Here is a 21363-nt window from a genome sequence, read left to right as displayed (position 1 = left end):
TCATCAGAAGCAACTTACAGCATGGTGGAAGGTACAGAGTAAGGAGGATGACATGAGTCTTTGCTGAGGTAAGAAAATAGAAGGGCTTTATCTCCTCTTGTACTCCTGTTTGGGAAGAGGGCATGGCAGACTGGGACAGTATCTACTGCCCTTTGAGAAGGTGACAGTGAGCTGTCTCCTTGAACAGCTGTTGACCTCCTGTTGTAGGGATACCCTCAATGCTGTCAGGGAGAGAGCTTCAGGATTTTAACCCAGCGACCATGAAGGGTCAGGGATAAAATGTCTGACTCATGGTTGGTGGCTGTCTCACACTTGGTGATTTCTGGGTAATAGAGATTGTGGAGCTGGTTAGTTCAGTTGAAGAAGATTGCCCGTAATATCCTGACACATCAGGGGCACAGTGAGTCCTCCTGACCGGCATTCACCACAATTGAGCTTTGGGAAGGATCTGGGCGGGATAAGGGGATGATCAAATCATCATAGAATATCCAAGCCCTGACCTACTCTTTCACCCATACGTGTAGTGCGGGAGTCCAATAAAACCTCCAGCCCCTGGTCATGCCCCCTGCTGGTGGCCTTCATGTGATGTGAATCTTAACACATTGCCACTTATTAGTGCAGCTCTGGGTCTGTCCTGAGAAGTATGAATTGGAACTGCTTGACAGAGGGTAGAAGGACAGTTGTAAACAAAGCAATGGTAGGTGGTTGGACTGAGAAGTCTTGGGCCAATATCGAGTTAGAAGAAGTAAAGGAAAATTGACATAGGCAAACTTGCAGACATTGGGACATAGTTTCCCATTTTATTTTACAAAGGTGAGTGTGTGTGAGGTGATGAATAACACATCTCCCCCACTATTCAATCTCCCAGTAACCAGCTCATTAGAAGCTGACAGCCAAAGAGCAGATAAGGTCCACAATGGCACCTTGTGTCTCTCACTGTGTCTCACACCTGCACACACACACCATGGGTGCTGGGGGAAAAAATAAGCACTACCGCAGTTAGGCGGGAGTGTGGGGGTAAAGAAAAAAGAAAACAGAAAAGAAGGAAAAGGCCCACAATGGACCCGGTCCCCAGAAGCCTCATTGATGAGGTCAGGGGCCAACTCACCCCATTATTATCGCCACCTCCAGTAAGGGGGAGAATCACATCCATCATTCCCATACTCAGGGCAACCTGATCAACTGAGTAAACCAAGTCTCTGACACAGCCCAGTCCCACAGTGGTGACATGCCAGATACTGATCATGTAATACTCCCGGTGGATTTCTGCTCATCACTCGACATAGCAAGACTATTCCCGAGTGATACACTTTCATCAGACGTTTAAAGATGAGACAGGGTTTCATTTACATAGCACCTTTCACATCCGCAAGATGTCTCAAAGTGACTCACAGCCTATGAATTAGTGTTGAAGTGTGGTAGCTATTGTTTTGTGAGTGGAAGCTGAACTCACAGATAGAGCCGTGGGGTGAGCACTGACTTTATCTTTGTGATCAGGGTGTTGTAAGGGACTTTGGCGGGGGGTGGGGGTGGGGGTGGGGCAGGGGGTGGTAATATTGGTGAGGCACTCAGAAATGCGCACAGCTGTTCCAAGAAGAAGTGACGCTTGACCATTGATACTGCGCCATGTTGAAATGAAACAATTCACATTATTAACGGGAAATCATAAAGTTTCCTTTTTGGGGTGCTGGTTTGCAATCAGTTATTTCCTGATTTTTAAGTGGTTCTATTCACTCCTAGATCCCTGGTTCTGGACACTGGACTTATTCAGGGAATGCGAAATGAAGAGGTGGTAGACAGGTGTTTCATGGCAAAAGATTCTCTTCATTTATTCAAAATACAATGGCAAATATCATACAAAACAAACAGGTAAATGCAGTAGACAAAGAAATTGACACAATTAATTATTCAGAGAGTTGTAGTATTTTACATTACACTCTTTACTAGATTAACACGATTAGAACCTTATCTCACGAATGCAAAGAAAAAAACAACAGCTTTAATTACAGAATCTTTAATCAGAATTCCTACACTTGGGGTCCCAATGTACTGTCATCACCCGCCTTCCCCTCCTTACTGGCTCGGTCGGAACTTTGGGTTCTCGGGAGTTCATGCTCACCGCTGAGGAAAGCACGATTTTGAAATACACCTGGCTATTCCCATTTGCCAAACCAGAGCCCGGATGAAGACATCGGGATGCGTTTGCTTTTCTAGTTTGATTCTGTTGATGCGGTAAAGTGCATGGTGGATCTGTCAGGTAAGTACACAGTTTTCTTTATTTCTAGTTGGTCTTGTAGGCCCTGGGTGTCACCTCAGGATGGGCCTGAGGCCTTGTGGTGTCGGTTGGGTCGGTTGGTTTGCTGAGTTGTCAATCTTTGGTTCTGCAGCTGTTGGCTCCTTTGGTTCAGAAGAGGCCTATGTCTGGTAGCTCTCATTCAGGAAGCTCTCTGATGCTCTCCAGGTGAGATCAGGGTCTGCAATTATACTTACTGCGGGCTCCTTATCTTCACACCAAATCTGCAATTTTCATTGTGGTTCTTCCCGAAGTTAATTGGTTTTCCGATTGTTAGATTTTGTGTGAGTGGATTTTGATTGAGGCTGAACACCCAGTATCTCTGTAGGCTCTGTACTGTCTGCGCTGGGTAGCCTGAGGGGTCAAACCTGTCTTGGGCTATGATGTGGAGGAGCCGGTGTTGGACTGGGGTGGACAAAGTTGAAATCACACAACACCAGGTTATAGTCCAATAGGTTTATTTGGAAGCACTAGCTTTCGGAGCTAGTGGATGAAGGAGCAGCTCTCTGAAAGCTAGTGCTTCCAAATAAACCTGCTGGACTATAACCTGGTGTGCGATTTTTAACTTTGTCTTGGGCTGTTGCTTTTGGTTGATTGTCCTTTTGGAGAGAAGGTGTAAATTGGAATTCCAGACCGAACAATGGTTCCACACAGCAATCTCCATTCTGCCAGTTGTGCTTATGTATTTTCCACAGAATTCAGTCCAGCTTTCCCCTTTAAAAGTTTTGAAAAGTGCAGGGTTTTGTCTGGTATTTTAAATATTGGCGAATTTTGCTCAATCCTACACTTTCAACAAATGGGTGTATGTTTCCTGAAAGTATGGATGGGATGGGTCACCAGTGAGCAGCAGAGTTGAATGGGTGCACTGGTCTCTCATTCCATGTGCTTTAGACCAATTCTATCAAAGGGATGTTTTACAATCAGCCTGTGAATGCAGTGATGATCTGTAAGAGACCCCAGTGAAGCTGCAATCACACTGTCCCCCAGGGTACTGCAGAGGGAAGGTGCCAGCAGACGGTAGAGTCATTGTTGAGAACTCATCATCCTCAGCTGATAACATCAGATCAAAGTACCTTTGGCAAACATTCTGAAACAGGACATGAGTACAGACTTCCATCACTGCACCCTTCATCTGGTGTCAGGACCTGTTGTAAATTGCACTCAACTCCTCCACATCTGAGACCCCGTTGATATATTCACAGGGTACAGGTGTCATTGGCTGGGCCAGTATTTGTTGCCTATCAATCACCTTCATGAAGGTGCAAGTGAGCTGCCATTTTGAACCACTACAGCCCTTGGTGGGGTGGGGGGGGGGAGGAATACCCACAATGCAGTGTGGCGGGAGTGCCAGTGTATCGACCCAGCAACCAGCACTGCAGATCCAAGTCAGGAAGAAGTAGGGGTGGTTGTGGGGGGAGAAAAGGAGAGAGAGAGAGAGAGAGAGAGAGACATGAAGGAAGGGCAAGGCAAAGGGGGAAAGAGGAGGGTAAAGAGGCGAGGAAGAGGGCTATCACTGTGTTGGCTATTGCATCGGTCTAGTCTCTGGGTAATAACGATTTGGATGGAATCAGAGAACAGTGTTGAATAACAGCATCATTCACAAACATCTGAGGTAAAACACAGGGGCAGAAGTAGGCCATTCAGCCCATCGAGCCTCCTCCACCATTCAATGAGATCACGGCCGATCTGATAATGCTCAACTGCACTTTCCTGCTATTTTCCTATAATCCTTGAACCCCTCACTGATTATAACATTGTCAAGCTCTGTGCATTCATTATGAATGAAAATAGTAAAGTGCAGTTAGCATGTGAGCCAAAATGTGTACAGCAAGATCTCATCATGGGCTTGGTTGTGGAGGGTGAGGAGGAAAATGGGAGTGGATGTCGCAGGAGGGACAAAGGAAGAAATGGTTCAAAATGTTTTACAGACCCACACAGGCCTCTGAGCTCAGCTAATGGGGCGTACAGTTTCCCAAACCAGAGAAACCCTAGGTAAGATGTCGAGTTCTGCTGGAGAGAAGCTGGCTTTTCTGTTAGAGCTGAATTAGACTAGCTCCACCCATGGGTTGTGATGTATCTTGCAGAGGTACTGCCCCACCATCCACCCAGATATAAAACCAACATCAACTGACTTTCCAGCCAGATATTCTCCAGCAGCAGCTCATTCACAGTAAACTACCCTCCCTCCCCAGTGTAGGATCAAACTGTTCACAAGACAACTTTATGCACCATTTTTGAGCTCCAATTGGTGAGTAGTTTTGGAGAATCCTTTATTATTATAGCAAGTTTTTAACAGAGAAAAGAGTTAGGTGTTTGAATTCAATCGAAGCTGCTTTAGCTGTTGGGTTTAGGGTCTTAATATTGAGTTAGGGTGAAAGTTAATCACTTCCATTAAAATCTAGTGTTTTGTAAGTTGCTGAGCTGCCTGTTGATGTGTGAAGTTAATATTTGTCTCTGACCATTGAAGGTGTGATTTCTGCTTTGACTGTACACGTGCCTAACTCTGCATTCCCCCCAAAACATCACTTATGAGTGTGTGAATAAGGTACAGTCCTAGTGTAGAGTGTGTTGGTGTTGTCAGTTTTCAAATTTAAATGGGTAAAGGGGGAGAAAAGGAGAAAATGATTTGAGTGACAATGCCCAGTTGTCAAATTTGTGAAGGGAGATGATGTTCCCGTTTGGAATGAACAATAGACCATAGCTGACAATTCTGTAATCTGACATTGTCTGAAAGCTGTCCCCATTGTTCACAAACCCAGTCACATTCTTCTCTAAACTGAAGTCAATGGAAAGTAACATTGTCTTGAATTGTGTCTCTGAATTGTTTGTAACCAACAGAGACATGATTTTGGAACTGAATGCTTTAGGATAGCGTGTCTTGGTTTAGCTGAGGTCATTAGTGAGGCTATACTCTGCAATGTTTTGGATACAGGAGAAATCCCTTGAATGAGTGGAAAGAGTTGTTTCGGAAATGTAAGATTGTCTTTAAGTGTATTTGCTGTGTGAACCCTTGTTATTAGAGATATACAACACGGAAACATACCCTTTTCCTAGGTTTCCCAAACTAACCAAGTTCCACCTGCCTGCGTTTGGCCCATATCCCTCTAAACCTTTCCTATCCAATGTCTTTTAAAAGCTGTAATTGTACCAGCCTCTATCACTTCTTTGGCAGTTCATTCCACACACATACCATGCTCTATGTGAAAAAGTGGCCTCTCAGATCACTTTATATCTTTCCCCTCTCACCTTAAACCTATGCCCTCTAGTTTTAGACTCCCCTACCCTTGGAAAACGACCTTGACTACTCACCCTATCCATGTCCCTCATGATTTTATAAACCTCTATAAGGTCACCCCTCAGCCTCCTATACTCCAGTGTAGTAAGTCCCAGCCTATCTAGCCTCTCCTTATAACACAAACCTGTCACTGTGCAGGCTACCCTCCAGACCATCCCCATGATCGATCTGCCACTGAGTCACTCACACAAACCTGGGCAACAGTAACGTTAAAGGAATGGGGGGCTAGGTGATGGTGGAGCTCAGAGGGAGAATAAGACAGCGAGGAAAACAAACAGATGGATAATGGGGAGCCTGGGAGAAAGACACGCTGAAAATGAACCCCATTAATGGGTGAATATGGGTCAGCTCTGCTGAGAAATTGAGAACCCCTGGGCTTTTGAGGGGTAAAAGACGTGGAAGGAGGAGTTCAGACCCTAAAATTATTGAACTCAAGACTCAGTCCTGCATCAATTATATTTGAGAGATTACTGTCTTTGTGTCTGTTGTTTATTTGGAATTTACTGTGAGACTCAGTAGTATTTCCTCACAGTTGAACATTGCAGTGTTATACTGGAAAGACTACAGAGAAACAAATCATTTCCTGAAAGCAGTCCGTGTTGGAGTTTAACCAGCAGTATCCCCAGACCACCGTACCTGTTCCCACTCCCTCCTTCTCCTTTCCCTGCAGCCAGCTATTGAACCCAGCCTCTCCTGTTCACTGATTCAGTCACTAACTCTCACAGTGTAGTTCTACAGACTCAAAACCCTCTGTGTGCAAGGGCCCCTCCATTTCTGAATGAAATCTCTTCCATTTAATCCTCTGTGTATTCTTTCCTGGAAATTTGATTCACTACTGCCTCTGCTTTAAACTGTGTGAGGTGAAATCTGAAAACAAATCAACTGATTGCTTTTGAATGAGAAACCACCTCACTGCACTGTCCAGAGAGAAAGAGGGGACTGCAGATGCTGGAGAGTCAGAGTCGGAAAGTGTGGCGCACTCCTGCTCCCCGGATGCTGCCTGACCTGCTGAGCTTTTCCAGCACTGCACTTTTCCACTCCTTGCACTGTTCAATCAGACAATCCTCTAGCCCAGGGTGGATCCCATCATTCCTCTGCTCCAGCACCTTCTCCATGGTAACTCATGCAGCTCAGCTCACACCGTTTGCAAAGTGGGGCCTTTCATTCCCATTTATGTGTTGTGGGCACAGTGTAATATCCCAGCGTCACACTCTTCCCTTCCATGTGTCTGACCATTGAGGGTGACCCACAGAGATTTGGGATGTTGAACAATTGGCAGGGGGGTGGCACTGGACTAGTAATCGCAAACAGAAATGGAAATTGCTGGAGAAACTCTGCGCGTCTGTGGAGAGAAAGTTAAAGTTTCGGGTCCACTGGTCCTTCTTCAGTACTAAGAGCAATGAGGAAAAGATGGTACATGTGCTGAAAATAGGGAGTGGTGTGGGGCACAGTAAAGTTAAAGGAATGGGGGGATAGGTGATGGTGGAGCTCAGAGGGAGAGTAAGACAGCGAGGAAAACAAACAGATGGATAATGGGGAGCCTGGGAGAAAGACACGCTAAAAATGAGCCCCATTAATGGGTGAAAATGGGTCAGCTCTGCTGAGAAATTGAGAACACCTGGGCTTTTGAGGAGTAAAAGACATGAAAGGAGGAGTTCAGGCCCTAAAATTATTGAACTCAAGACTCAATCCTCTAGGCTGCAGGGTTCCCAGTTTCTCTCATTCCTGTTGGCATTGTCGTCGCTGGACTTGGGACATGAGTGAACAATTTTCTGATTCTGGTGGGATTGCTTCTGGCCTATCCCATGTGGGAGAAACCTGACAAAGAACAGTGACCGTGTTTCTACACACCTGCTGTGGGTTCCCGGTTCCCCAAAGCTAGAGAGAGTGACGGGGAGTTTACAACAGTACAAGGAATACCGGTTTGCTATTTTAACAGAGAGGTTTTAATACTAGACTCAATGTGGGACCCAAGGGTGAAGGGACAGGAGGTCACAGTTCAACAGAACTTCCTGACCCACACGGTAAATCTATTAAGTTGCCAGATGCCAGCAAGGAGGTTGGTGGGGCTGCACGTTATATCACAGTTGGTAACATATTGAAACACATAACCCCAACCGGTTGCATCTACTCTTGAGAGTTCAGGTGGATTTTGTCTTTCCTGCAGCTGTGTTGAAGTTGGTGTAACTGTGAATAATCTGAACATGGTGTACATCATTCACTGCATCTTTATAATGACTTAACGCCCTTCACCCTTTCCTCATATCTCCTTCAATCCCACATCGTTTATATCCTTCTTTATATTTTCCGCTCAGCTACAATTTCCTAAAACCTGACTCCCAGTTGACTTCCTCTTCCCAGTGGTCATGTGACAATAATAAATCAAATTAAAATTTTGACCTTCCAGACACTCCTAATTTCACTAACCATCTCTGGTTAACCCACCCTGCTGTTTTTAACCCACAGTCTTAAGTTATTTTACTTTCTTAGTTCCACTGTTCTCTCAGGTAGTTTCTCCACATGGCCAGAGACGGTCTGTGCTGGGAGTGATGTTTGCACTATGCAGAAACACAGAATACTGGGATGTTGATGGTTGCAAATGTTTGAAAAGGCTTTACTAGGAAATCTATGGAATGTATAAAATCAAAGAACTTAGTGCAACAAATCTGTAAGACCCAACTAGACATATTAAGCAGTTGTAATGTGGGTTATCTGAAACAGCTGAAGTCTTCACCTTGTGAGAGGTAAGCTGCATTCTGGAGGGGTGGAGATAGCTTATGGTTTGGAAATGTTGGTTCTCTGTTATTGGCTCCTGGTATTGTTACCCTGCCCTTGTTTGCACTGAATGCCATCGTGTACTTTCAAAACATGCTGGAAACCAGGAGAAAAAACCAAGATGGTGGTTACTGCTTTCTCCCTTCGTCTTTGCAATTGTCCAAAGAGTCCACAACCTGTCCTGACATCAGGCCAGAGCCCCCTTCTTGGCAGGGGATAGTGAGTAGATGAGACTCACTCCCTCTCTCCTGCAGAAACATCGCAACCTCTGTCAGGATTTGGTCAGTCAGCAATCCCACTTGGACACAGATTTTGGGCTGGAGCAAGATTTGCTGACTTCCTCCGACAACTGCGCTCCCTTCCCCATTCCATTGAGTGGGTGATAGGTGGGGGGGCCACACCCCATAATGACCGTAAATGACTGAATCCACACACTTCCTCCCCCCAACTCCCACCCTTTCTGCTGGTATGAGGGATGGAAGAACCCTCTCAGACCATGGAAGGAAAGAGTGTGAAATTTCCAAAAACAACAAACTACTCATTCTGCAAACCAAGATGGCCAGTAAGAGAAGCTTGATCGATTTATTTATAGGCTACAGGATATAAGCAAGATATCACTTGGAGAAGCTAAACCTCACAGGAGTTTGAGACATAACACATGAAACAAATACATTTTTCTCAAGGTAAATATGCTGAATGCAAAAAAAAGCTGCACTTGTTTCCTTTACAACTGATTCCTGAGTGTGTGCTCAGCTCAGTCAGAACAATTAAAAGGGACCTTTACTAAAACTGTTCAAGATATTTGCTTTGGAATATTGTGAACAGTCCTGGGCCCCATTTTTAAGGAAGGATATACTGGCATTGTAGGCAGTGCAGAGCAGGTTCTCTAGGCTGATTGTGGCTATGGAGGGACTGATTGAAGACTAGAGGGAGAGAGCTTGAGGCCCGTATCATTGTAGAGAGGCGACCTCATTAAAACATACAAGATTCTGAGGGGGACTTGACAGGGTAGTGGCAGAAAGATCGTTGCCAGTTGTGAGAGAGTCTAGGATCAGGGAACATCATCCCAGAATCTCATTTAAGTCAGAGATGAGGAGGAATCTCTTTCTCAGAGGGGAGGGAATCTGTGGAATTCTTTACCACAGAAGATTGTCGAGTTTGGGTCTAAGGCTGAAACAGATCGACTTTTAGCCAGTAGGAGTTGAAGGTTCAGGGGAAAAGGTAGGAATGTAGAGTGAGGATTATCAGATCAGCCATGATTACATTGAATGACAGAGCAGACTCGATGGGCTGAATGGCCTACTTCTGCTCCAGTGTCTTATAGTCATGAGATCTTGGCACAGGAACTGTGTAAAGGCCAGGTGGTTACAGAAAAAAACAGCCTTGAGTTTGAGGTACATCATTGTCCATCTCAGTGCCAGGCCTGGGACCAGTTGAACATTGGCTGGAGGAAGTTGGAGTCCGGACAGAGACTTCCATTTTCAGTAATGAGGAGGTGTCAGCCGGAAATAAACAATCAACAAGAGATTGTCTCAATCCAGCCATAGGAAATGTCTCCAAAAGCTTTATGCACCATGAATCATTGGTTGGGCTTTTGGGGGTAATGTCGTGGCATCCATCATCCAGACCAGAAATCCAACAAGGGTGATTTCAAATTCAACAATAGACAGTTTCGATGCACGCTTGTAAAAAAAACTGGAATTAAATACACAGCTGACACCGGGATTAAAGTGATTACCAAGTTGTCTGATGGTCATTAAAAACTCAATGAGCTTATTAACATCCATCTGAGGAGGAAATGTGCAGTATTTTCCAAATCTGGAGCTTTTTGTGACTCCAGCCAAAACTACATTGTATTTTAGGATTCAGTCCCCCTTTGGGGTCGGGTATGATTAGATTCCCTACTGTGTGGAAACAGGCCCTTCAGTCCAACAAGTCCACACCGACTCTCCAAACAGTAATCTACCCAGTTCCATTTCCCTCTGAATGATGCGCCTAACACGATGGGCAGTTTAGCACGACCGATTCACCTGACCACCACATCTTTGAACTGTGGGAGGAAACCCATGCTGACACGGGGAGAATGTGCAAACTCCACACAGACAATCACCCGAGGGTGGAATTGAACCTGGGACCCTGGCGCTGTGAATGCTAACCACTGAGCCACTGTGCCACCCTGGTGGGAGATCACTGAGCACTCAGTTGGATCAAACCTGCATCACATAGAGGTTCACCGCAAAGGGTCACCAACACCTTCCAACACCTTTACCTTCCTGTAGGTAAACAGGAAGGGACAGTCAATGCCACTTTCACTTGCAATGCCCACATCCTGAGAGTGTTCTTATCTAGCTGTACAGATTAGGCCATCTGTGCACATCAAGATCCCACCATCACCACCAAAGTGAATAAGCAGCTTGTTTTTTTGATGCTGATCCTGATAATATGGCAGCAATATATGTTAGAGAATGGGTTTGCCAGCCAACAGTGAGGGAAGCAGAAATACAAAAAAGTAGATGGGTAAATATTTGAAAAAAGTAACAATTGAGCATGCAGGTAGGTTACTGACTGAACATCAGGCCATTCAGCCCATCTGGTCCATGTTTGTGTTTCCTCTCCAATTGAGAGTCATTTCACTCTTTCCTTTCAGCTCATGGATTTAACTAATTTCCTTGAAAGGGTCCTGGCTATTCATATCATCCATTCCCTGTTGCACCATACCCATGGCAAAGGAAGTTTATCCTGAATTTCTGATTGAATGTATTTGTAACTCTCCAAAGGGCCTTAGTTTGAACCTCACTCACACCTTCTCCAAGTCTGCCTTTACAAAACCTCCCATAATTTCAAAGACGTCTGCCAGGTAACCCTTACTCAGTCTTGTCTTTCCAAGAGTAAAGAGCCCTGGCCTGTTCGCTCTTCCCTATATTTTGACTGAGTGCAACTCCCTTGACCCAATAAGACTGTGTTCTGGACGCAGCTTCCAATGATAGGTGAGATGGTGACGGGGCAGAAACCTTGTTTTCACATCTGTACCCACCACCAGAGACAAACTGCGGATGGCCTACACTGCGCTGCAATCCCATGATGCAGCCTGGCATCTATGGAATTCACTGCCACAGAAGGCTGTGGAGACCTGGCCATTGAGTCTATTTAAGACGGAGATAGATAGGTTCTTGAGGATCAAGGGGATCAAGAATTACGAGGAAAAAGCAGGAGAATGGAGTTGAGAAAATTATCAGTCTTGATTGATTGGCAGAGCAGCCTCCATGGCCTAATTTCTGCTCCTGTGTCTTATGGTCTTACTGATGATCGCATCACCTCAAGGTTACACTGCTGTCAGACTGTCTTCAGAACCAGGAACAGGAGGACACTGCTCAGCCTCTCAAGCTTCAACAATTCTCTCAATCTATCCCTCAGCTCTGGCCTTATGTCACCTGACACAATCCAAACCTATCCATCTCAATAGCACTAAATAACCCTCAGCACTCTCAGCTTTTTGGGACAGGGGCTTTTATATTTTCATTTCCTAACCAACCTTGAATGAACAGGCTCTCTCGGTTACGACCCCTTGTACCAGTCCCTACCCAAAACAACAGGAAGCAGGCAGGCATAGCAGCTGGTGAAGAAGGCAATTGCTATTCCAACCTTCAGAGAGAGAGGATTCAAGTACAGGAGCAGGGATACCTTGTTGCAATTCTACAGGGCCTCGGTGAGAACACACCCTGGAATATTGTGTGCAGGTTTAGTCTCCCTTATCTGAGGAAGGCTAATGTTAAAAATCACACAACACCAGGTTATAGTCCAGCAGGTTTATTTGGAAGCACTAGCTTTCGGAGCGCTGCTCCTTCATCCACCTGATGAAGGATTTTAACTTTGTCCACCGCAGCCCAACACTGGCTCCCTCACATCTGAAGAAGGATGTCCTGGCTGTGGAGACACTTTACTGAAGGTTTTCCAGAGTGATTCCTGATGAAGAGCTTATGCCTGAAACGTGGATTCTCCTGCTCCTCGGATGCTGCCTGACCATACTCTCGCCACTGATTCCTGGGATGACAGGACTGATGTGTGAAAAGATCTGTTCACTGGAGTTTAAAAGAAAGTGGGGGGATTCTCATAAAAAAAAACTATAAAATTCTACTGGACGAGACAAGGTAATGTAGGATGGATGTTCTCAATAATGGGGGAGCCCAGTACCGGAGCTCACAGTTTAAACATACAGGGTTGGCCAATTTTGGACTGAGCTGAGGAGAAATGTCTTCACCCAGAGAGTGGGGAGTCTGTAGAAAGCAATTGAGGCCAAAACATTGAACGTTTTCAAAAAGGAGTTGGATATAGTTTTCATAGAATCCCTACAGAGTGGAAACAGGCCATTTGGCCCAACAAGTCCACACTGACTCTCTGAAGAGAATCCCACACATGTATTTAACCTCTCACCCTGTATTTCCCAAGGCTAATCCACCTAATTTACACATCCCTGGAAACTATGGGCAATTTAGCCTTGTCAATTCACCTAACCTTTCAATTGTGGGAGGAAACCTATGCAGACAAAGGGAGAATGTGCAAACTCCACACAGACAGTTGCTTGAGGGTGGAATTGAACCCAGACACCTGGTGGAGTGAGGCAGCAGTGCTAACCACCGAGCCACCGTGCCACGAAGGGATGCTGGGATCGAAGGATATGAGGAGAAAGCAGGAATAGGGTTGAGTTGGATAATCAGCCATGATCTATACAATGATGGAGCAGGCTTGAAGGGCCAAAATGCTTACTCCAGCTCCTATTTTGTATATTTCAATGTTTTGCATTCTCTAACACAACAAATCCAATAAATCTGCTTCAAAGCACCCCTTAATCGCTTATACTTGAGGGAATTAATAGGAGTTCGTCAAGGAAACTTATCTTTGTAATTTAACCATTTACAACTTTATTCTCAAAAACAGAATCAGAAATTGCTGGAAAATCTCAGCAGGTTCTGAGAAAGGTTCTTTTTGTTCTGATTTACAGCTTTCATTAAAAAAAGACGTTTCTGAAATAGGTACTAATTTAGATGGTAAAAAAAAGCCATTAAATCATTAAACTAATTGCAGAGACTGGACAGTAATCTCTGTTTCAGTTTTATTTTTGAAGCCTGTTCTATTTTTCAGATGTTGTCGTAATTCATTTATCGTAAATTAGTTCTCTAGTTACTGCAGAGCTTTGAACAGACAGCAATTTCCTTCCAAAGCGGTTAATGCCACAATCGCAGGATGCCTGTCGTTTGTTTGGCTGCAGACAAGAAACTTGGAGAGTGTTTAAAGATTGCACAGCGGTGTTTCTAGAAGGTAAATAGCAGACGAGCAGCCGGGAGGCTGGCCATGTGATAGGAAATCATCAATGCCAGTGAGTGAGTGAGTGAGAAAGCGAAAAGCCCTGGGGGAAACGCTCAGTGAAGGCAGCAGCTGGCAAAACATAAAGGGAGTGGCTCAGTGACTGTGTTTTAAACCATAGTGTACGAGGCCTGCTCAATTCGAACAGCAACCACAGCCTGCTGATCATCCTCTGCTCCCCAGGTACAATTCTTACTGAACTGTAAAAGTGACAGCCTCAGTCCAGATGTAGCTGAGTCTATGAGTATTCAGCAAGTGTCAGAGAGAGAGAGAGAGAGAGAGAGAGATGGGAATCAGTGATAATCCTGCTCAACAAGCCTCAGTGAACTATTTTAAAGTCTGTATCAGCAGAGTCTACTGCCAGCTCATGCTCAGTAATAGGAAACAAACGCTGTGTTTGTGTGAGAGAGAGGGCGTGTGCATCTTTATCCTGCAGCAAATCCTCAGCATTGCCAGTTTTGGGAATAAACAAAAAAAATCTCCAATTGGCAAAAGAAAATTCTTGTTCTGTCCAGGAAGTAGCTGGGCTGTGTGGTTGCTAAATAAATGCTGCAGTGAATCACGCAGCATCTGAGAGGGAAGGGGTAAATGGATGTACAGATAGAGTTAAGAGGGAGGTTGTGGTAGAGAAGGAGAGTCTGGGGTTGTGGTGTGTCTGGGAAGGACGGTCAGCAGGGTCAGGGGCTGTCTTGCAATTGCACTGTGAGGTTGGGAGTTGTAGTGCAGGAATGTGGTGGGGGCAGGCTCCTGGAGAGTCAGGGCATTGTGAAAATTAGGGGATGTGGAGGGAGAGTGTTGGTGGGAGGAGAGGAAATCTCCTGCGACAGGGCCTCACCACACTCTGTCAGAGACTACGGATGGGTCATGCTGACTCAGCCCCGAACAGGAAACATGTCAAGAATGAATTTAAGAAAAGCCTCTCCTTTTAGCTGGCCCCAGGCAAACCCGACAACAGGAGAGGTTCACTCTTTCCCCAAAGAAGGGGCAGAGCACAGCAAAAGCTGATTGTAGTGAGTGCTCACCAGCAGAGGCAGTTACCATGGCAACTCTATGGTCTATGGCAGAGCGATTGTCTCTTCTCTCAGGTGTCATGATAGAAACAGAGGAGACTGACAGGAGTGAAAAGGGAAACGAGCACAGCTCGATCCAAACCCATCTCCCTGGGAAAGATGAGCTTCCTGACATTGTGTTGGAATGGGTGAGGGAGTCAGTCTGAGATGTACAGCTATAATGTAGCAGCGTATTGCATGGTGACGAGACTCATTCAGCACGTTGCTTGCAGATGCTGTTGTGCTCAAGGGGAATATTATTACAGTGCTTTAGAAGATGGGTTTAACAATACAAATTAATCAGTCTCAGGTTAAAATAAACTTGAATTTATGTTGTGACTTCAGCAGGTTATGCAATAATTGGTTAAAGGATGTCATTAACTTTGATTTATCGAAATAGGATTTAGGAATTAGCTAGAAACAGAGAAACTAGGGGCAGTGGTAGGACGTTGTTTCCTGTGAGAGCATGTCCCCAAAATTAACCACTCACTCAGTAAGACATGACTTTTAGTTTAGTTTTACAAATCCCTCCCCAGGAGGTACAAGCTGTGGTTTCTGGTATCACTGTGGTCTCAGTGGGGGATTTAATAGGGGAGAAGGGATAGGAACCATGCAAACTTCTTAGGTTCTTGATAGTAGATGTGGAGAGGTTGTTTCCCCTTGTGGGAGAGTCTACAACAGGAGGGCATACTCTCAGAACCTTGAGGCTATTAAATATATTTAAGGTTGGGATACAGAGATTTTTAATCAGAAAGGGAATCAAGGGTTATGGGGGAAAAGGAAGGAGTATGGAGTTGAGGACTATCAGATCAGCTTTGGTCTCATCAAATGGTGGAGCAGACTCGATGGGCTGAATGGCCTGATTCTGTTCCTATCTCTTATAGTCTGTGGGACCAGAAGAGCGTGAGGTGGAGAAGAAAGGAGGATGACCTGACTGATGGTGTGGCTGCAGTGACAGAAGTCGAGGGAGGGAGTCTGAAGAGGATTGGTGACGAGGCTGGGTGGGAGGTACAAAGGCAATGGTAGATAGCAGGGGAGTGATGGCTGGAGGCCGTGCCACTTATTGGAGGGGAGTGAAGAGGGTATGGTACACAGGCAGATCACAGGATGTGAACTCAATTTGATCATCAGATTTTACAGGGAAAACACTCTTACCTCAGTGTCACAGGGTTGAGGGTTCAAGTCCCGAGTGAGAGATTTGAACCCAAAGGCTGACTCTCCCAGTGCAGTACTGAAGGAGAACAACACTGTCAGAATTACCATCATTAGGTTCAGATGGTAAACTCCAACCCTGTACTCCCTCTGGGCTCTGATGATAGTATTTTAAAGAATAATGGAGGTGTTTTTGCTCATGGCCTGGCTAAGATTTATCATCCAATTAAGAACATAAGATCAGGAGTAGGCCATTCAGCCCCTCCAGCCTGCTCTGCCATTTAATATGATCATCGCTGATCTCATCTCAGCATCAACCCCTGCCTGCTCTCCATAACCCTTCACCCAATTGCTGAATAAAAATCTGTCTACATCCCCCCTAAATTTACTCAATGTCCCAGCATCCATCACACTCTGGGATAGTCAATACCAGATTCACAACTCTTTAAGTGGAGAAATCTTTCCTCTTCTCTGTTTTCAGTCTGCTATACCTCATCCAAAAACATGACAAAAAGAAAGAGATTTTTGTCAGGAGATGTCCATTAGCCTACTTTATTTGTCTCTTTCTGACACGTTGAAGAGAACACCTGCCAACCCCAGCATGATCATTCCCGACTCCACCTGATCCCGACATGATCATTCCCAATTTCAGCCAATCCCAGCATGATCATTCCGTGCATAACAAAACCTTCTATTTAACAAACTGAGCGTTTAGTGAGCCCAGCGTGACTCAGTGTGGTTTATGGAATTCATTCCTGTGTTTCCAGACCGCTGGTCTGGATATCTCCCTCCCTCAGCTCTCCCCACTCCCCTCCACCCTGCAGCACAGCAGCATCCAACTGTCTCTGTGTCATCACACTGCCACTTTGTCCAAGCCTGTTTCCTCAGTCTCCCTATGAATCCCTGACCCCCTTCCCACTTCCTGTCTCCAGATCTCAACCAACACCCACCTCATCCCCTGAGGGACTTTTCCAAGGCAGGCAGTGTTTTAAAGCAGGAAATGCATTGAGCTGGTTGAACACAGCAAACTCCCACAATCTGTAATGTGATAATGACCAGATGATTGTCTCAGTTTGTCTGTTGAGGGCCACATTGATGGTGAGTCCCCAGGGAGAATTCACCAGCACCTCATCAAAACGTACGCTGGGACTTTTTATCCCCGTCTTAAAACCCCCAATGAATGCCTCATCGAAGAGCTGACACCTGAGACAGTGTTGCACTCCCCATGTACTGCCCTGGTTGGATTATGTCTCAAACCCGTGCAGTGTAATTTCTGTCTCAGTGGTGAGGGAGCTAGCCACTTAGCCACAGTCGTCACTGTCCCCCTTCTGTCTTTGATTAAACCAAACGTGCCTGCCTTTGTCGACAGGATATTAACTCGCTCACCATGTCGGCTGAAGGGGCCCAGATCGTGGCAAAGGTCAACAGCAATATCAACATGCTCAGTGCAGCAGAGGAGGTGAAGTCTGACCTGGAGCTGATCATGAAGCCTTATGCCAACTGGGAAGAGTTCCTGACACCGGGCCCACTCTCCATCGCCATCCTGGGTGAGCTGATATTCATTTCCGCAGCCGAGGCGTTCCAAGTGAAGCTCAGTGTGGCTGGGAAAACGTTCCGCTTCCTACGGCACCCGGAATCCTTCCATGCCTGCCTCATGCAGGTCAGCGACCAAGGTTGGAAAGCCTTCAACAAAGCTCACAGGAATATGGACCAGATCCGGCTCTACTCCATGTCAGCTCCGAAGCACCTGGCCAGTGCTGTGCAGGTGTTGAGTCGCCGGGACCCCAAGGTAGTCAAGGCCATGCTGCCCAGCCGACTCAACAGCATCCGAAAGGTGGCAGAGCAGTGCCAGCAGCTGGCAGTGTCTGTCGAGGAGGAGTTCACCTCACTCATCGAGCTGGTGCAAGAGCTGCTGGAATTCTGTGCCAGCTCCCGAACGGAGCACCACGCCTCCCTGGAGCAGGTCAGGCAGACGCTGGCAGAGTCCCAGTTCCGCAAGGAGGCAGCTGAGAAGGAAAAGCAGAAGGTGGAGGTGCAGTTCGGAGATGTGTGCGCCAGGATGGAGGAGGCTCGGGCTGTTTACCGCAAGGCCATGAAGATGATCCCGAGCGGGAAGAACCTGGTCGGGGTTTATGTCACTCAGTCTCTGCTTGACTTGACAAACAGTCTGGCCACAGAGCTGGTGACGATGGGCATGACCGAGCCCCTGAGCCTGGCCCTTGAAATCAGTGAGACAGCGGTGGGCCACATCAAGAAGAAGGTGCAGAAAAAGAAGGCAGCAGGCTCCACAGACAAGGACGAGGACGAGAGCTTGGAGCGATCAGCGAGCATCTACCTGAAGGGGATGGAGATGGTGATGGCCAGCGCCCTCCTACACAACCTGGTCTCTGAGAAGGGGACCATCGACACCAGTCAGCTGCCCAGTGACAACTCACAGAACAGCAACTCCGTGGACTACAAGCTCATGTTTCAGAGCAGTCTGAGCAAGGTTGAACAGGAAGAGGACTGCAGAGCCAAGGCAGCAGCGGTGAAGCTCTGTGAGGACGGGGTCACAATCTGCGAGAAGCTGGAGGAAGTCGCTAAGATGGAGAAGCCCAGTGAGCCCCAGTTGGAAAGCCTTGCCACAGCCATCAAGGAGCAGAACACCAATGTTCTCAAGTACTTTTCAGACATCAAAAAATCCACCAACGTCCCAGCCTTTGCACCTCAACCGCCAAATCTCACTCAAGCTGCCAACCTGGAGAAGGCAGAAGAAGGTCTTTCTAAAATGGTCCTGGATCAAGCCTGCTTTAAGGTAGAACAAGCAAAAACCCAATTGGATTCCACCAGAGAGGAGTACCAGAAAATGTCTGAGACCAAGGAGAAGGTGACTAAAGATCTTGATGAGATCCTGGTCACCATGATGAGGTGTCAAGTGAAGGAGATAGACTATGACACAACCCTCAAGCTACTGGTGATTGGCCTGGATGCATTGAGCCAGGTCAAAGAGCAATGGGCTAAGATGAGCAACTTCTTCCAAATGATGTCTAATCTGATTCAGGTCTCTCTCAACGAAACTGTCACACAGTTCACCAGTGACAGTGAGGCTTACGAGCCATTCCCAGGATATTCCGAAGATGCTTTCATCAAGGACATGATCTACACAGAAGCTTTTCAGGCTTGCAACATTGCCAATCTCTGCCACATGATCTCAGGGACTTACGTTGAGATCTCTCAGAAGCATCTAAGGGACCAAATCTCTAGTTTAGAGACCAACATCAATATGAGCCCTGATGATCCAATGTTTAATGTGAAACGCAAACAACTGCAGGAAGGCTACACTGCCACAAAGGAAGCAGTCAACCAACTGGTCATGAAGAACAAACGGGAATTTGAGATTCAAATACAGCAGAGGATTGACAGCATCAACTCCACATTTAAAGATGTCCTACCCCTTACAGAGAGACAATAGGGCACAATATACAGAGCAATCTGAAGGAAGATCCTGAGGTTTCGCTACCTGACTGAAGGTTGCAGACAGCATGTGAATGTGCAGCTATTGTATGAAAATAATGCCTTAAATGTTTCCTGATCTCCATTGCCAGAAAGGTTCTGCTGAAGTCTTAGTTCTGTTCAGAATACATCCTGTGACCCATTCACTCTCCCACTAGCTGACTGACCTGCATTAGAGCAGGTCCATGGTGGGGATGTGTTGGTTGGGGGTCCTGACCAGGAGAGCTTTTTTCCCAGGATTCACCATTCTGGATTGACCTGTCTCTGTTTCCCAGGAAGAATCAGGGTTCCCTATGCCGAGGAGGCCCCAGTTCCCAGCATATATCCACAATTCGAGTGATTCTTCTCCTCCATGTCTTCATTTCCTGATAGAAAATCTCAGTATTTACCTGAACAGAAAGGCTTGCTCTTCGATAGTGCATGCAGAGATTCAGCCAATCATGCTCAGTCAGTGGGGCTGCCAAATGCTCTGGATAGCAATTCTTCAAGTTCCCCTTGAAACCACACATGGTCAGACTCAGGTGTGCACCATTCATCTTCACATATCAGAATCATAAACCTGCTGAAAATGAAGGATAAACTTGCATTTATATAGCGCTTATCATCACCATGGTCCATCCATCCCAGAGTGCTTCCCAGTTGCTGTACTGTCTGCTGTTTGCAAAGGAAAATCCGCACCTTATTTGCACATAGGCAGCTCGATCACCTGTTCTGGTGATGTTTATTGACGGATAAATGTTGGCCAGGAAATTGGACAGTACTTCTTGTTCTCCTTCATAACCACTCCATGGGATCCCCTCTGTTCATCGGAGAGGCAGGGTATCGACCATCTGTCGGGGGGTTGAGGACGCATCTTCATCACACGCGATGGTTCGTCACCATCTTCTCCAGACTAACTGCTGCAGAGAAATAAACGCCAGCAGCACCCACCTCTCAGACAGCGAATGAAATTGAAACATTGACCATCCTGGAAGTCAGATAGGAAACTCGGAGTGAGTATTCTGGAGTTTCACATTCCTTGGTCAGTTCCACTTGTACTGCTGCGACATGTGGGAACCAGAGCAAAGGTGCTCTCCAGATGTGAAAGGATTTGAAACTTTCCAAAGTGATCTTCTATTTCTCAGAGACATTCAGGGTTGCTTAAGTTGCAGTAGCCAGTTCGAAATTAACACACCCGCATCTCCTGAAATAGGTGACTGAGCGTAAAATCCCCCCAATGGAAACAATTTAAATTGATGTATGATTCACCCTCGATGGGGTGAAGTGCAGTGTGAATTTTGACGTTAAAATCAGGTGCCTATTGCTGAGCATGGGGCTGGGGCTGGTATCTTACGAATATGGGGTGTTTGCAAAGTCCCACCACGCAAACAGCAAGCAGTGACAATCTCACTGGGTCAGTGATGGGACCTTACTCGATTTTCCTGATAGAAAATCTCAGTATTTACCTAAACAGGAATTAAACACATCCTAACGCTGACGGGGATTGCTTACAGATGGCTAAATATTGCACCAATTTCACCAATTCCTCCTCCGATGAGGCCCATTGTGGCCCCCAAGATGTCAGCCAGGTTCGTTCATCCTCAAGAATTCTGGCCTGGTTTCAGTTTAGATTGAAAGAGATTAAAAATACATTTTCTGAGCGCCATTTCCTTTCCAATCGTACCATGGGGGTCTTTGACATTCACCTGAGGGGGCAGACAGGAACTTTAAAAAAACAATTTCACAGGGAAAGCTACCACAGTACTGCTGCCAGCTACAGCTGAGGAGATGTGCAGTGAGGCATGGAGGACAGGGAGGTAAACTGGGAATGTGGAGGAGGGATAAATTAGGAATGAGCACTGTCGCCATTTCACACTGGGACAATATCAAGCTCATTGAAGCTAATATTCACTGGGAACAGCTGGGGACTGGAAGTGGAGAACAGCAATATATTATGAGGCTGGAAT

At 46.1% G+C, this 21363-nt stretch overlaps 1 protein-coding gene across 8 annotated transcripts in view; it reads left to right on the top strand.

The window, feature by feature from the left end:
* The first annotated feature begins 4431 nt into the window (after positions 1-4431).
* The window catches only part of LOC140482712 (uncharacterized), a 50089-nt gene continuing 33157 nt past the window's right edge, over positions 4432-21363 (top strand). For 4 of the 8 annotated variants that reach the window (XM_072580255.1, XM_072580254.1, XM_072580257.1 and 1 more), the window contains exons 1-2: positions 13697-13907; positions 17295-20409. In XM_072580255.1, the coding sequence (XP_072436356.1) occupies positions 17313-19376 (2064 nt within the window). In that variant the 5' untranslated portion in view covers positions 13697-13907; positions 17295-17312 and the 3' untranslated portion in view covers positions 19377-20409. The other 4 variants (XM_072580256.1, XM_072580258.1, XM_072580259.1 and 1 more) reach the window with 4 other exon arrangements.

This window comes from Chiloscyllium punctatum, chromosome 11 (assembly GCF_047496795.1).
Source record: "Chiloscyllium punctatum isolate Juve2018m chromosome 11, sChiPun1.3, whole genome shotgun sequence".
Taxonomy (NCBI): Eukaryota; Metazoa; Chordata; class Chondrichthyes; order Orectolobiformes; family Hemiscylliidae; genus Chiloscyllium; species Chiloscyllium punctatum.
This window is presented reverse-complemented; position numbering and strand designations above follow the sequence as displayed.